Below are 16,536 nucleotides of genomic sequence, written 5' to 3'. Positions count from 1 at the left end.
ATTCATAAATACCTGCCCAGGTGACCCTCAGATTAAATCACCACCAGCCAGCTCTCAAAGGGTTGAGCAGCCTATGATCGTCTGGGACTGTGGTGACATTTATATTTTTGCATGAACTCAAAACTCTTATTGTCGAGACTTGTCAATTCCATACACCCCATAGATATACCTTTTGTATAAAAATGTGTTACTGGTGTCATAATATACACACAGGTATATGATGGTGCACAGACAGGCAGTGATTGACACACAGGATGACCAGTGAACACACAGAACACAGCAGCCAATCACCAGACAGGACACGATCATTATAAAGCCAGTGGGCACTAGTTTTTCCGCTCTCTTGGGATCCAGCCTCTGAGACAGTCAGAGCCCATGAACAGCAACTAGAACATACACCATGTGGTAGTCAGTAAAACATTAGTCTAGTCAGGTTAGCCTCAGGTCTGCAGTCAAGTCAGCATAGTGTCAACCCACAGTTAAAGTATGCATGATAGTTAAGAAGTCGATAAAATCAAGTTGCATTTCTTCAAGTGTTGGAAGCCTGTCTCTCTCACTGCTGCAGCAAACGCAGTCCTCGCAGACCCGGCATACCCAACACATCATGGTACCAGTGAGTTATGGTCAGGTTTGACGGACTTACCTTGAGATAGTCTGCCTTTGACCAGCAATCAGCCATCCGGTAACATGGACAGCTTCCGTCCTCCCCCGCAGCTCTGCATCGCCGGCAACCTTGGTGCTAACTGGAAGACTTTCAAGCAGAAGTTCCAGCTGTATCTTGACGCCACCGACCTGGAAACCGCATCGGATTCCAGGAAGATTGCTCTCTTCCTCTCGACAGCCAGGAACCACGCTATCCACATCTTCAACTCCCTCACCTTTGCTGAAGGCGAGGACAAGACAAAGTTTAAAACAGTCCTGCTGAAGTTCGACTGCCACTGTGACATCGAAGTCAACGAGAGCTTTGAACGCTATGTGTTCCAGCAGAGGCTTCAGGGTAAGGATGAACCTTTCCAGTCCTTTTTAACCTACCTCCGTATCCTCGCGCAGTCCTGCAACTACGGCTCCACTTCCGACTCCATGGTCCGTGACCAGATCGTTTTCGGGGTCCACTCCGATCCCCTTCGCCAGCAGCTCCTTAAAGTTAAGCAGCTCACCCTTACCATCGAAACCTGCGTCCTCCACGAGCACGCCAACAACTGGTACTCCCATATCAAGGCGGCAGAGATGGCGCGGCAAGGCCCCCACGATGCGAAGCGGGTGCAGGCCGTAAAACAGCTCCAGGGCCTGAGTCTGGATGAGGGCGGCCATTTCGCGCACTTTTCCCAGGCTCCTGCGCATGCACGCCACGACCAAGGGGACGGCGAGGCTGACGACCGAACTGCGCAAGTGTGCACATCGTTCGACCGCACCGTGCATGCGCGGTGGCGCATGGAGCATCCTGGTGCCGGCGCCATGACATGCAACAACTGTGGCTTCGCCCATTTAAAGCGGCAATGTCCCATGACATCTCGACGCTGTCTCCAGTGTAGCAAGCTTGGCCACTATGCAGCCCTGTGTAGATCTGCTCAACTGCCCAATACACAGCGATCCCCGTCGCAGCGCAGGAACGTTCGGTCAGTACAGCAACCCTTGCAGACTCCGACTCTGACATGGTTCCAGATTCCGACACCGAGGGCCTCACATCCCCATTCCGGGTGGGCATCATCACCAAGCATACGATGCTTTCAGCGAAGAAGGTGAAACAACTCCCAGTACTGAGCATTGATCCGGACGATGAGTGGTGTGCCACCCTCACAGTCAACAAGGCTCGCATACGCTTTAGGCTGGACACTGGCGCTTCAGCGAACCTCATTTCAAAGTCTGATCTTGACACCATCCGCGTCAAGCCAAGCATTCTTCAACCGGCCTGCCAGCTCCTCGACTACAATGGCAATGCCATTGCTGCCAGTGGCTCATGCCAGCTTGTGGTATCCCATCTTTCTTCAGAAGCAACCCTGCATTTTGAAATTGTAGAAACCAACACATCCTCTCTGCACGGTGCTCGGGCCTGCAAAATCCTGAATCTTGTGCAGCGGGTTCACACCATGTCGTCCGCAGAGGCAACAACCTCGCCAGATGTCAACTTCCAAGCCCAATTAGATGACATCATAGCACAATACCACAGTGTCTTCGAAGGTATGGGTACACTACCTTACCGAAACAAGATACTGCTGGAGCCGAATGCCACACCTGTGGTTCATGCACCGCGTCGGGTGCCGGCACCCCTCAAGGACTGCCTCAAGCAGCAGCTGCAAGACCTCCAGGACCAAGGCGTAATTTCTAAGGTCACTGAACCCACGGACTGGGTTAGTTCCATTGTCTGTGTCAAAAAACCGTCAGGGGAACTTCGCATTTGCATCGACCCCAAAGATTTAAACAGGAACATCATTAGGGAACACTACCCTATACCTAAATGAGAAGAGCTCACCAGTGAAATGGCTCACGCCAAGCTTTTCACGAAGCTGGATGCCTCCAAGGGGTTTTGGCAAATACAGCTGGACGCGTCCAGTCGGAAGTTGTGCTCATTTAACACCCCGTTCGGTCGCTACTGTTACAACCGGATGCCCTTTGACATCATCTCCGCCTCAGAGGTGTTCCACCGCATAATGGAGCAAATGATGGAGGGCATCGAGGGGGTGCGAGTGTACGTCGAAGATATCATTATTTTGTCCACAACTCCTCAGGAGCACACCGATCGCCTCAAGTGGGTGTTCCACAGGATCCACGAGCATGGCCTCCGACTCAATAGAGCCAAATGCTTGTTCGGTCAAGCAGAAATAAAGTTCCTTGGCGGCCATATTTCGCAGTTCGGTGTGCGCCCAGGTGCAGACAAGGTGGCGGCGATCAACGCCATGAAGACCCCGGAGGACAAGAAAGCGGTCCTCCACTTCCTCAGGATGGTCAATTTCTTTGGGACGTTTATCCCCAACCTTGCATCATACACCACAGCTCTCCGCAATCTTGTCAAAAAAACTACGGACTTCCAGTGGCTCCCCGCTCATGAGCAAGGGTGGCGTGAGCTCAGAGCGAAACTCACCAAGGCTCCGGTACTGGCATTTTTCGACTCCGCCAAAGAGACCAAGATCTCCACCGATGTGAGCCAGGCTGGCATTGGGGCAGTACTCCTCCAGCGGGACGAATCCTCCTCCTGGGCCCCAGTCGCATATGCCTCTAGAGCCATGACGCCTACTGAGCAACGATACGCTCAGATTGAAAAAGAATGCCTGGGCCGTCTCACAGGGATTGACAAATTCCATGATTACGTGTATGGACTCCCCAAATTCACAGTCGAGACAGATCACAGGCCATTGGTTCACATCATCCAAAAAAACCTCAATGATATGACGCCACGGCTACAACGTATCCTCCTCAAACTCCGCCGCTACGATTTCGACCTGGTCTACACCCCGGGCAAAGAGCTCATTGTGGCCGACGCACTCTCTAGATCCATCACCACGCCGTGTGAGCAGTCCGACTTTGTCTGTCAGATAGACGCTCAGGTGAAGTTTTGTGCATCCAATTTTCCGGCCACTGATGAAAGGGTCGTGCAAATTCGTCAGGAGACAGCCAGGGATCCTTTACTCCAGCGGGTGATGCAACATCTCATGGAGGGTTGGCAAAAGGGGCAGTGCCCCCAGTTTTATAATATAAAGGACGAACTAGCGGTAGTGGACGGCATATTAATGAAGCTGGACAGGATAGTAATCCCACAGAGCATGCGAGAGCTGGTCCACGGCCAAATCCACGAGGGTCACCTGGGGGTCGAAAAGTGTCGCCGTTGAGCCCGTGAGGTAGTATATTGACCAAGCATCAGTCAGGATATCGCCAACACGGTCCTCAGTTGCCCAACGTGCCAAAGGTTCCAGCCGGCCCAGCCCAAAGAGACTTGACAGCCGCATGAACTGGTGTCCTCCCCATGGTCCAAAATTGGTATTGACCTCTTTCATGCAAAGGGCCGAGACTATGTTCTCCTCATGGACTACTTTTCCAACTACGCCGAGGTGGTTAGACTGACTGACCTCACATCAGCAACGGTCATCAAGGCATGCAAAGAGACTTTTGCCCATCATGGCATTCCACTTACAGTCATGACTGATAATGGCCGAGCCGGGAGTGCAGGAGGCGAAAGAGGCCGGAATTCTGGCCTTTGCGTCCCTGGTAGTCCGGCGAAGGATTCTCCTTCAGTGGAAAGATGCGAGGCCCCCAAGCGTGGAATCCTGGATCAGCGATATGGCAGGGTTCATTAAATTGGAGAGGGTGAAATTCGCCTTGAGAGGGTCGGTACAAGGGTTCTTTAGGCGGTGGCAACCGTTCTTAGACTTTCTGGCAGAACGATAGACATTGGTCAACGGCAGCAGCAGCTTGGGGGGTGGGGGTGGGGGGGGGGGGGGGGTTTACTTTATTTTTGTTTGTGTTATTTACATTGGAAGGGTCTGAGGGGGTGTATACACCTGTTGTGTTAAGTCGGGGTGTTAATGTTAATTTATTATTTAGGTACGGGGGGGAGGGGTTTGGGGGGTTGCTTTTTTAGATTGTGTTTTGTACTTAACCCTGTTGGGTTCTTTTTTCTTTCTCATTTTGTTATTGATATTTTATGAAAACCTTTAATAAAAATTATTTTTAAAAAATGACTGATAATGGCCCTTGTTTCTTCAGCCAGGAGTGGACGGAGTTTGCCCGGCGGTACAATTTCACTCACAGCACTTCAAGCCCCCACTACCCCCAGTCGAATGGGAAGGCTGAGAAGGGGGTCCACATTGTTAAAAGACTGTTGTGCAAAGCTGCTGACTCGGGTTCGGATTTTAACCTAGCACTGTTAGCCTATCGGACGACTCCTTTGTCCGCTGGCCTGTCCCCTGCACAGCTGATGATGAACCGCACACTACGGACGACGATGCTGGCTATCCACATCCTGGACCTTGACAATTTTCCGGTCTTGCAGAGGATGCAACAGTCTTGGGATCAATGCAAGTCGGCGTATGACACCCACGCCACAGATCTCCCTGCTCTGGCTCCTGCTGACCGAGTTCGTGTTCAGCTACCTGACGGTGGCTGGTCTGCCACGGCTGTGGTGGTCAAGCAAGTGGCCCCGAGATCGTTCCTCGTTCGCATGCATGATGGCTCCTTTCTTCGGCGTAATAGGCGGGCATTGCGGCTACTTCCATGCCCGCCACCTGAACGTGATCTCCTGCCTCGCATGCTGGTTCCTCAGGACGCACCCTTCCACGAAGCCACCGATCTGCCAGTTCTTTTACCAACCTCTACATTGGAGGCAGTTCCACCCGTTCCAGTGCAGGCGGCCCCTGACCTACCCTTGAGGCGGTCAACCAGAACTCGTCGCCCGCCACAGAGACTGAATTGATAGACTGAATGTTGCATTACCTTGTGATCCGTTTACACATCTGTACATATTGTTTCATTCTAATTTGTTATCTGCCCTCTATCTGCACTAGACACCTTCCCATGTGAATATGTTAACATACTTTGTATATAGTCAGGCTCCTGTACACGCACACACTCACTATTTATTGACCCACACACATTTTTATTAAGAAAAAAAAAGGAAGGGAGGTGTCATAATATACACACAGGTATATGATGGTGCACAGACAGGCAGTGATTGACACACAGGATGACCAGTGAACACACAGAACACAGCAACCAATCACCAGACAGGACACGATCACTATAAAGCCAGTGGGCACTAGTTTTCCCGGTCTCTTGGGATCCAGCCTCTGAGACAGTCAGAGCCCGTGAGCAGCAACTAGAACATACACCATGTGGTAATAAGATAGTCTGGTCAGGTTAGCCTCAGGTCTCCAGTCAAGTCAGCATAGTGTCAACCCACAGTTAAAGTATGCATGATAGTTAAGAAGTTGATAAAATCAAGTTGCATTTCTTCAAGTGTTGGAAGCCTGTCTCTCTCACGGCTGCAGTAAACGCAGTCCTCGCAGACCCGGCATACCCCAACACATCAACTGGTCCTTGTTATTTTCTTCCAACCTCTTGCATTTCTTTGTAAAGTCACTTAATTAATATTAATGGACCTCAAGGTCTATTTCCTCCCTGTGTCACTAGACAGGAAAATCCTTGTCTGCTGAATGACTTGCAAAAAAGGGAAACATTTCATCAGTCATAAGCATTTTCTTCTGTAATGTATAACCAAATTTCCCACAAGCAGACCAGGGTTTCAGAAGGTAGCAGCTTAGCGCGGAATACAATCTATGGGACAACTGACAGTACAAATAAATTGATATAAAACAAATTACCTCCAAACCAATTAGATAATCTTGAAGTCTGTAGAAATGTTACTGCTCAGTGAAATCTATTGGGCTCACATCATTGAGAAGGATCAGGAAGAGACTCATTAGCATACACAGCTTGGAACATCCTCAACTGTTACCAACTGAAACAGTGGTGTCCAACATAGCAGCAAACTGCAGACCACCGCTGGGAATTAATTATTACAACATTCCCAGAGAAGGAAGCTAAGTCTTTCAAGTGCAAATTTTCCACAGAAAGATGTTTGGCTAACATGTTATATAAACTATATTGAAATGGAGCATTGTGTCACTGGCATGTGGCATAATCACATTAAGTATGTTGTGGGACTCTCTGTAAGGAAAACAATGTTTTTCATGAAGATGTTACACTTTAAACAATTTTACAATTGTTAGAGGACAAGGATTGACACATTTGAATAAAACCAAAACATCACTGTGTTCAATATCAAGTATCTAAATCACACTCTGCCTCTGTTTTTCCTTCACATCAAATGAATCAACCTCTGGAAAGTAGCTCAATTTGAGTGGGCAATAGAATGAATAAATAGATATCGGGTGAGATCTTCTGGTTGTTCGCATCGGGGGGGGATCTTTCAGTCCCGACGACAGCACACTCCCACCATGTGCTTCCCAGCTGCGTGGGGTGGATTCAATGGGATCTCCCATTGACGGCGGTAAGACCAGAAGATCCTACCACCGGCCAACAGCGGGTCACCTCCCACCACCGAGAAGCATGTTGCCAGGAGGCCAGAGAATCTCACCCAATGTCTTATTCTTGGAGCATTTCTGTGCAGTTCTTCCACTTAAAACTTACCACCACCTGCTTCAGTTATATGATCAATGTTAATAGAAGCAAAATCCATGATCAAGGCTTTGTATTTGTCTTTGTAGCAAATTAAACTTTGAATGCCCAAGCTTCTGATTCTTTAATGTGATAGGATTGAAAAGATGACCAATAAATCAGTCTGCTACCGTGTTTAATGCTGCCACGTAGGAGGGATTGTTAAAAGTGAAAGAGTTTTGGTTTCTACCTCACAAATTCCTGATCATACATCTTTAAGAGCTGCTTGAGCAAAATGACAACGTGTTTTATGCTATCTGGATGAGGCAAGGCCCCTGAGGGACAATAGATCACTCTACATACCTGCTCCAAAAGCAAAGAAAAAGCTTTTATCTGGGTTTGCCTCTAGAAGAGCTGTCACCCTTTTGCCCATTCTTTCATTCCTCTTGTAGATTAACTCCTGGCGGAAATAGTTGTCTATCTCCTGAGCTGTCACCTGCTCATGTGGCGGGAGGGTGGTGTTGATAAAGTTAGGCAGCTGTGAGAAGAACAAGCCAAGTGATTATTATTCTAAGAATGGCTCCCAGATATGTATGACACAGGATTACAGAATCTCATGCTTTACTGTCGAGATAAGATAGATTTATTTAAATTGTGTTGAGGTGCAATGATCACTCAGCTGTTAAATCATACTGATAAACCAGGCACACTCATCGTTGATTGAATTTTGGATTCACTTTTGTTTTGTACATGCTATCTAAAAAGAAACAAGACCAGTTCAACAAGTTTATTCATCAAGTAAAGCAATTTTTGAATCGACTCCTTGCATGTGCTGAGTTCACGGTCCTCAGGGCTGCATTTGGCCCCAGCCTGGCAGTTCATGTCCATGTGGTCACTGGATAAAGACAGGATTTGGCATTGACTGTGACTCTCCCTACAGCCAAAAAGTCGCGACTTTCAAATCTCTCACCCTGCAATGATTACTTTGGCAGGGTGAGCAGTGCCTCATACACTGAACCTCAATAAGCAGTCAATGCCCTCAGCAGGGAAAGAGAACAGGAAAAAAAACTGAAGACAAATCTTTAAAAAACAAACAATTCATTACCCACTAGATCTAATCATTGAGGCGAATAAAGGGAAGTAGGGTGGCCATTGTTGGGAAATTTCCATTTTGTTGGCCTGCAATGCAAGTAAATCCGAGTGAGGACAACGTTTCTGAGATTCACATCGGAGAGCGTTGTGATGATTCAGTTCATTCGCTGCTTCTGCTCACATTCCTCTGCTGCTCCTGATTTGAAATCGGTTGTTACATGTTCTACATTGCAACAGTGATTATACTTCAAAAATACTTTATTGGCTTTAAAACACTTAGCGATATCCTGAGATCATAGAAGGTGCTATATAAATGCATGTATTTCTTCCTTTATTGCTGGTTGAAACGCAGTGGCAAACTATTCAGAAAATTGGCTTTCTCTGGGCAATAATCTTTTATAATAATAATCTTTATTATTGTCACAAGTAGGCTTACATTAACATTAGTAGGCAATGAAGTTACTGTGAAAATCCCCTAGTCGTCACATTCCGGGGCCTGTTCGGGTACTCAGAGGGAGAATTCAGAATGTCCAAATCACTTAACAGCACACTTTTCGGGACTTGTGGGAGGAAACCGGAGTACCTGGAGGTGCAGACTCCGCACGGACAGTGACCCAAGCCGGGAATCAAACCCAAGTCCCTGGCATTGTGAAGCAACAGTGCTATCCACTGTGCATCTGTTTTTCTTCACACAAGAGTGAAAAAACAGCCACCTTGATTTGGCCACCCAGTACGTGTGTCTTCCAATTTTAATTTCCAGAAGTTTGCTGCAGTGATAAAAATCAAGAGAGATGATTTGTCACTTTGCTACCATCTATTTTATTGCATTTCATTAATATAACTCATCTGTCTTAAGGGACAGCCTTTTGTATTATATCCACAATTCTTAAATTAGGGGCCTTGCTGCTTCCATACTAATTGCAGAGTATTATTAGTCCTTCTCATTGCTTCCTGGAGGCTATCTTAAGGACTATGGATTGTAAGCCACCCTTTTGTGAAATGTTTTATTTGGAAGCAGCTGAAGAGGAACAACCACTAGTAGCTCCTTGGGGACTGGTGGGGCTTGGCAACATCAATCGGGGGTCGCACCTGGGCCAGGGGGAGCGCGGTGGGTGAGCGGCTGAGCACCTGCGTATCCCACAGGCCATTCCCCAAATTGTGCATATCCATAACAGGGGCGACTTACAGCTGCTGCCTGTATGCCCCACAAAACAATACCTGGATAGAGCCTTGTTCGTGATTATATGGAGATACGAATGGGAGACATTAGGATATTATAGCTAGATAGATAGGACAGAAATAACCATCAGACAGTATCGGGCTTGGGGGAATTAGAAGAGCAGATCCCAGGAGAAAGGGGCAGGTGAAATGGAAACAGATTCGCAGTCTGGGCAAGAATTTCTTTGCAGACCTGGATGAACATGAAGGCTCCTTTCTAGACTCTGTAAAAATCTTTGATTCATTCATAGAGAATGAGTATCACTGGCACAACCTGCATTTACTGCCCATCCTAACTGTCCCCGAGAAACAGTATTGAAGTGCCATCTTGAACTGCTACAGTTGATCTGGTATGAGCACCCCAACGTGCTCCTGTATGCTTGAAATACTTGGACAACCTACAGCAGGCACGTCAAAGCACTGAAGAAAATACTGCAAGCAGTGCCTTCACAATATCTTCCAAATTCAATGGTGAGCAAGGTGGTCCAACTGTAGCATCTTCGCCCAAGAAGCTGGTTTAGCTCAGTTGGCTACACAGCTGGTTTGTGATTTAGAGTGAGGCCATCAGCGCGGGTTCAATTCCCGTACCGGTTGAAGTTATTCATGAAGGCCCACCTTCTCAACCTTGCCCCTCGCCTGAGGTGTGGTGATCCTCAGGTATAATTGCCACCAGTCAGCTCGCCCCCCCCCCACAGGGGAAAGCAGCCTATGGTCATCTGGGGCTACGTGACTTTACTTACCTCAATATTTTATTGAGGCATTTATATTATAAATTTTAACACAATGGACAACCACACACCCCAAAACCATACAACATGGCCTACATAACCAACATCCCAACAAAAATTCCCCACCAACCCTTCCCACTTTATCCGCCTCGTCCTGCCTCCACTTTTTATCCCCCACCCCCCGCCACCCTACCATTGAACCCCTCAGAGCGAACTTAATTTTTTCAAGCCTGAGAAACCCCACCAGGTCACTCACCCACACCCCCGACTTCGGGGGTTCCGAGTCCCTCCATGCTAGCAAGATCCGTCTCCGGGCTACCAGGGAGGCAAAGGCCAAGACATCGGCCTCTCTTGCCCCCTGGACTCCCGGGTCATCTGACACCAAAAATCGCTACCTCTGGACTTGAGACCACCCTTACCCTCAGAACCTCCGACATAACGTTGGCAAACCCCTGGCAGAATCCCCCAAGCTAAGGACAAGCCCACATGTGGACATGGGTCCTCAAAGTATCCCTGAAGAGGTCAAACATTCCCGCCGAACCATGGGAGTCCCTTGACTATGGCCAACCAAAACAAAGAAGGCTGACTCGGGAAGGCACTGAACACATTGAGAGATTTCATCGGAAACACACAGAGGCAAAAGCAAGGCATTGGGAGGGAATCTACAAAAACACAAACCTTCAAAGAAGCCAGCTAGCAGGGGGGGTCAGAGAATCCCGCCCCTGATCAGTGGGAACCCATGTTGAAAAGGGTGATTCTTTTTGTAGGCCTATAGAAACATACAAACAGAGAAAGAATAGGAGCAGGAGGAGGCCATTCTGCCCTTCAAGCCTGCTCCGCCATTCATTATGAACATGGCTGATCATCCAACTCAAAAGTCTTTTGATCCCCTTCACCTAAGTGCTAAATCTAACTGCTTCTTGAAACCATATAATGTTTTGGACTCAATTAATGAATTCCAGAGGCTCAGCACTCTCTGGGTGAAGACATTTCTCCTCATCTCTGTCCTAAATGGTCTACCCAGTATCCTCAGACTGTGACCCCTGGTTCTGGACAGACCCACCATCGGGAACATCCTTCCTGCATCTACCCTGTCCAGTCCTGTTAGAATTTTATAGATTTCTATGAGAATCCCCTCATTCATCTGAACTCCAACGAATACAATCCTAACCGATTCAATCCCTTCTTGTATGTCAGTCCTGCCATTCCATGAATCAGTCTTGTAAACCTTCGCTGCACTTCCTCTATAGCTAGAACATCCTTCCTCAGATAAGGAGACCAAATCTGCACACAATATTCCAGGTGTGGCCTCACCAAGGCCCTGTATAATTGCTGCAAGACATCCCTGTTCGTAAACTTGAATCCTCTTGCAGTGAAGGCCAGCATACCATTTGCCTTCTTTTACGTCTGCTGTACCTGCATGCATTCCTTCAGTTTTTTAAAATTCATTTACGGGACGTGGGTGTTGTTGGTTAGGCCAGAATTTATTGCCCATCGCTAGTTGCCAATCAGAAGGTGGTGGTGTCAGCAGCACGGTGGCGCAGTGATTAGCACTCTGCCTCACGGCGCCGAGGTCCCAGGTTTGATCCCGGCTCTGGGTCACTGTCCGTGTGGAGTTTGCACATTCTCCCCGTGTTTGCGTGGGTTTCGACCCCACAACCCAAAGATGTGCAGAGTAGGTGGATTGGCGACGCTAAATTGCCCTTAATTGGAAAAAATGAATTGGGTACTCTAAATTTATTTTTTAAAAAGAAGGTGGTGGTGAGTTGCTTTCTTGAACCGCTACAGTTCTTGAGGTGGAGGTACATCCACTGTGCTGTTAGGGAGGAAGTTCCAGGAAGTTGCCCCAGCGACAGTGAAGGAACGGCGATATATTTGCAAGTCAGGGTGGTGAGTGACTTGGAGGGGAACCTCCAGATGGTGGGGTTCCCAGGTACCTGCTGTTCTTGTCCTTCTAAATGGTAGTGGTGATGGATTTGGAAGGTGTTGTCTAAGAAACTTTGGTGAGTTATGGCAGTGCATCTTGCAGATGGAAGACATAGCTGCCACTGTTCGTCGGTGGTGGAGGGTTTGAATGTTTGTAGTAGGGGGAGCAATCAAACGGGCTGCCTTGTCCTGGATGGTATCGAACTTCTTGAGTGTTGGAGCTGCACTCATCCAGGCAAGTGGAGAATATTCCATTACACTCCTGGGGCGTCATTCTCCGCCGGCGGGAGTCTCCGTTTTGCCGGCGCCCGGGGGTTTCCCGACGGCGTGGGGCTGCCCCACAATGGGAAACCCCATTGACCGGCCGGTGTTACGGAGACTCCCGCCGTCCGGTCGGGGCAGAAATGTGGCGGGGCGGGTAGGAGAATTTCGCCCAAGACTTGTGACTTGTAAATGGTGGACTAGCTTTGGGGGGTCAGGAGGTGAGTTACTCGCTGTAGGATTCCCAGTGTTTGACCTGCTCTAGTAGCCACAGTATTAATGTGATTAGTCCAGTTCAGTTTCTGGTCAATGGTAAGCCCAGGATGTTGAGTGTGGGCATTCAGCGATGATAATGCCATTGAATGTCAAGGGATGGTGATTTATATCCCCTCATGTAGGAGATGGTCATTGCCTGGCACTTGTGTGTCATGAATGTAACGTGCCAATTGTCCAGGTCTTACTATATTTGGACATGGACTGCTTCATTATTTAAGGAGTCACGAATGGCGCTGAACATTGTGCAGTCATCTGCAAACATCCTCATTTCTGACCTTATGATGGAAGGCAGGTCATTTATGAAGCAGCTGAAGATGGTTGGGCCTAGGACACTATCCTGAGGAACTCCTGCAGTAATGTCCTGGAGTTGAGATGATTTACCTCCAACCACCACAACCATCTTCTTTTGTGCCAGGTACGACTCCAACCAGAGCATTCGGCTCTTTTGTCCATGTTTGAACCAAGGCTGTAATGAGGTCATGAGCTGAGTGACCCTGGCGGAACCCAACTGAGCATCTGTGAACAGGTTATTGCTGAGTAAGTGCCACTTGATAACACTGGTCATGACTTCTTCCATCACTTTGCTGATTATGGGGTGATAATTAGCTGGGTTGGATTTGTCCTGTTTTTTGTGCACAGGACTCACCTGGGCAACTTTCCACATTGCCGGGTAGATGCCAGTGTTGTAGCTGTGCTGGAACAGCTTGGCTAGGGGTGCGGCAACTTCTGGAGCACAGGTCTTTAGTACTATTGTAAGGATATTGTCAGGCCCATAGCCTTTGCCGTATCCAGTGCCTTCAGCTATTTCTTGATATCCCGTGAAGTGAATCATATTGACTGGAGACTGACATCTATGATGCTGGGGACCTCCGGAGGAGACTGAGATGAATCATCCACTTGACACTTCTGGCTGAAGGTTGTTTTGAATGCCTCAGCCTTGTCTTTTGCACATATGTGCTGGGTTCCTCCATCATTGAGGATGGGGATATTTGTGGAGCCTCTTCCTCCTGTGAGCTGCTTAATTGTCCATCACCATTCACTGGCTGGACTACAGAGCTTAGATCTGATGCGTTAATTGTGGAATGGTTTAGCTGTCTATTATTTGCTGCTTTTGCTGTTTGGCACACAAGTAGTCCTGTGTTGTAGCTTCACCAGGTCGATGCCTCATTTTTCGGAATGCCTGATGTTGCGCCTGACAGGCTCTCCTTCACTTTTCATTGAACCAGGGTTGATCCTCTGGCTTGGTGGTAATGGTAGAGTGAGGGATATGCTGGGCCATGAGGTTGCAGATTGTGGTTGAATACAATTCTGCTGCTGCAGATGGCCCACAGCCACTCATGAATGCCCAGTCCTGAATTTCTGGATCTGTTCAAAGTTTATCCCATTTAGCACGGTGGTAATGAAAGTTGCCACCCAGGTTGAGAGGGTTGTTAAGAAGGCGCACGGTGTGTTAGCTTTTATTGGTAGAGGGATTGAGTTTAGGAGCCATGAGGTCATGTTGCAGCTATACAAAACTCTGGTGCGGCCACATTTGGAGTATTGCGTGCAATTCTGGTCACCGCATTATAGGAAGGATGTGGAAGCATTGGAAAGGGTGCAGAGGAGATTTACCAGAATGTTGCCTGGTATGGATGGAAGATCTTATGAGGAAAGGCTGAGGGACTTGAGGCTGTTTTCATTCGAGAGAAGAAGGTTAAGAGGTGACTTAATTGAGGCATACAAGATGATCAGAGGATTGGATAGGGTGGACAGTGAGAGCCTTTTTCCTCGGATGGTGATGTCTAGCACGAGAGGACATAGCTTTAAATTGAGGGGAGATAGATATAAGACAGATGTCAGAGGTAGGTTCTTTACTCAGAGAGTAATAAGGGCAACATCGAGGGCCGAAGGGCCTGTACTGCGCTGTAATGTTCTATGTTCTATGTTCTAACACGCAGCACGGTTCAATTCCCGTACCAACCTCCCAGAACAGGCGCCGGAATGTGGCGACTAGGGACTTTTCACAGTAACTTCATTTGAAGCCTACTTGTGACAATAAGCGATTTTCATTTCATTTCATTTCTATTGTTGGTTCCCTCATCACCTGCTGCCGTCCAAGTCTAGGAGCTATGTCCTTTAGGACCCGGCCAGCTCAGTCTGTGGTGGTACTACTGAGCTACTCTTGGTCATGGACATTGAAATCCCCCACCCAGGGCATATTCTGCACCCTTGCCACCTTCAGTGCTTCCTCCAAGTGGTGTTCAACATGGAGGAGTACTGATTCATCACCTGATGGTGGACTGCACGTGATTATCAGTAGGAGGTTTCCTTGCCCATGTTTAACCTGAAGCTATGAGACTTCATGGGGTTCAGAGGCGATGTGAAGTCTCCCTGGGCAACTCCCTCACGACTGCATACCACTGTGCCACAACCTCTATTGGGCCTGTCCTGCCAGTGAGACAAGACATACCTAGGAATGGTGATAGTGGTGTCTGGGACATTGTCTGTAAGGCATGATTCTGTGAGTATGACTATATCAGGTTGTTGCTTAACTAGTCTGAGACAGCTCTCCCAACTTTGGCGCCAGTTCCCAGATGTCAGTAAATAGGGCTTTGCAGGGTCGGCAGGGCTGAGTTTGCCGTTGCTGTTTCCGGTGCCTGGTTCGATGCCGGGTGGTCCGTCCAGTTGCATTCCTTTTTTGTGTTTTCGGAGTGGTTGAATATAGCTGAGTGGCTTGCAAGGCCATTTCAGAGGGCATTTAAGAGCTAACCACATTGCTGTGGGTCAGGAGTCACATGTAGGCCAGACCAGGTAAGGATGGCAGATTTCCTTCCCTAAAGGACATTAGTGACTGGTGTATGAGGACACCCAGTTCTCGTTGCATGTTCCCCTCTCCTAATTTATGGCCACACAGATAATAGTCTGCCTTCTTGTTTTTGCACCAAAGTGAAGGACCTCGCATTTATCCAAATTATATTGCATCTGCCGTTCATTTGCTGACTCACTCAACTTGTCCAAATCACACTGAAGGATCTCTGCGTCCTCCTCAGAGCTCACCCTCCCACCCAACTTGGTGTCATCTGCAAATTTGGCAATATGACATTTTGTTCCTCACCCACATCATTAATATATATTGTGAGTAGCTATATTCAGAATAGCCACTCAGCTGTATTCAACCACTCAGAATAGCTGGGGTCCTAGCTTTGATTCCTACGGTACCCCACTAGTCACTGCCTGCCAATTTGAAAAAGACCCGTTAGTTTCTATTCTGTATTTCCTGTCTGCCAACCAGTTTTTTATCCATCTCAATACAATACCCCCAATCATGCACTTTAATTTTACACGGTTATCTTTTTGCAGGACTTTATCAAAAGCCTTCTGAAACTCCAATACACCCCTTCATCAATTCTACTCGTTATGTCCTCAAAGAATTCTAGTAGATTTGTCAAGCATGATTTCCCCTTCATAAATCCATGCTGACTCTATCCGATACTGCCACTGTTTTCTAAGTGCTCTGCTAAAAATGTTTGATAATAGATACTACAATTGTCCCCACTACTGACGTCAGGCTTTACTCGTCTATAATTCCCTGCTTTCTCTCAACTCCCTTTTTAAATAGTGGAGTGACATGAGCCACCCTCCAATCTGCAGGAACTGTTCTGCAGTCTATAGAATCCTGGAAGTTGGCCACCAATGCATTCACTATTTCTAGAGCCACCTCCATCAGTACCCTGGGATGTAGATTGTCAGGCCCTGGTGATTGATCAGCCTTCAATCCCATCAATTTACCCAACACCATTTATTTACTGACACTGATCGTCTTCAGTTCCTCCCTCTCACTAAACTCTGCATTCCTTAACTTTTCTGGTTTCTTATTTGTGTCCTCATTTGTGAAGACAGAATCAAAGTATGTATTTAGTTGCTCAGCTATTTCTTTGTACCTGATTAT

The 16,536-nt window shown here is 47.7% G+C and overlaps 1 protein-coding gene across 4 annotated transcripts in view; it reads right to left on the bottom strand.

Annotated features, from left to right (window-relative positions):
- LOC140426328 (metalloprotease TIKI2-like) overlaps nucleotides 1-16,536 on the bottom strand; it is a 575,072-nt gene that overhangs the window by 261,544 nt on the left and 296,992 nt on the right. For all 4 annotated transcript variants that reach the window (XM_072510936.1, XM_072510938.1, XM_072510935.1 and 1 more), the window contains exon 4: nucleotides 7,471-7,645. In XM_072510936.1, the coding sequence (XP_072367037.1) occupies nucleotides 7,471-7,645 (175 nt within the window). The remainder of the gene's footprint in view (nucleotides 1-7,470; nucleotides 7,646-16,536) is intronic.

The sequence above is a fragment of the Scyliorhinus torazame genome, chromosome 7 (genome assembly GCF_047496885.1).
Source record: "Scyliorhinus torazame isolate Kashiwa2021f chromosome 7, sScyTor2.1, whole genome shotgun sequence".
NCBI classification, from domain to species: Eukaryota; Metazoa; Chordata; class Chondrichthyes; order Carcharhiniformes; family Scyliorhinidae; genus Scyliorhinus; species Scyliorhinus torazame.
This window is presented reverse-complemented; position numbering and strand designations above follow the sequence as displayed.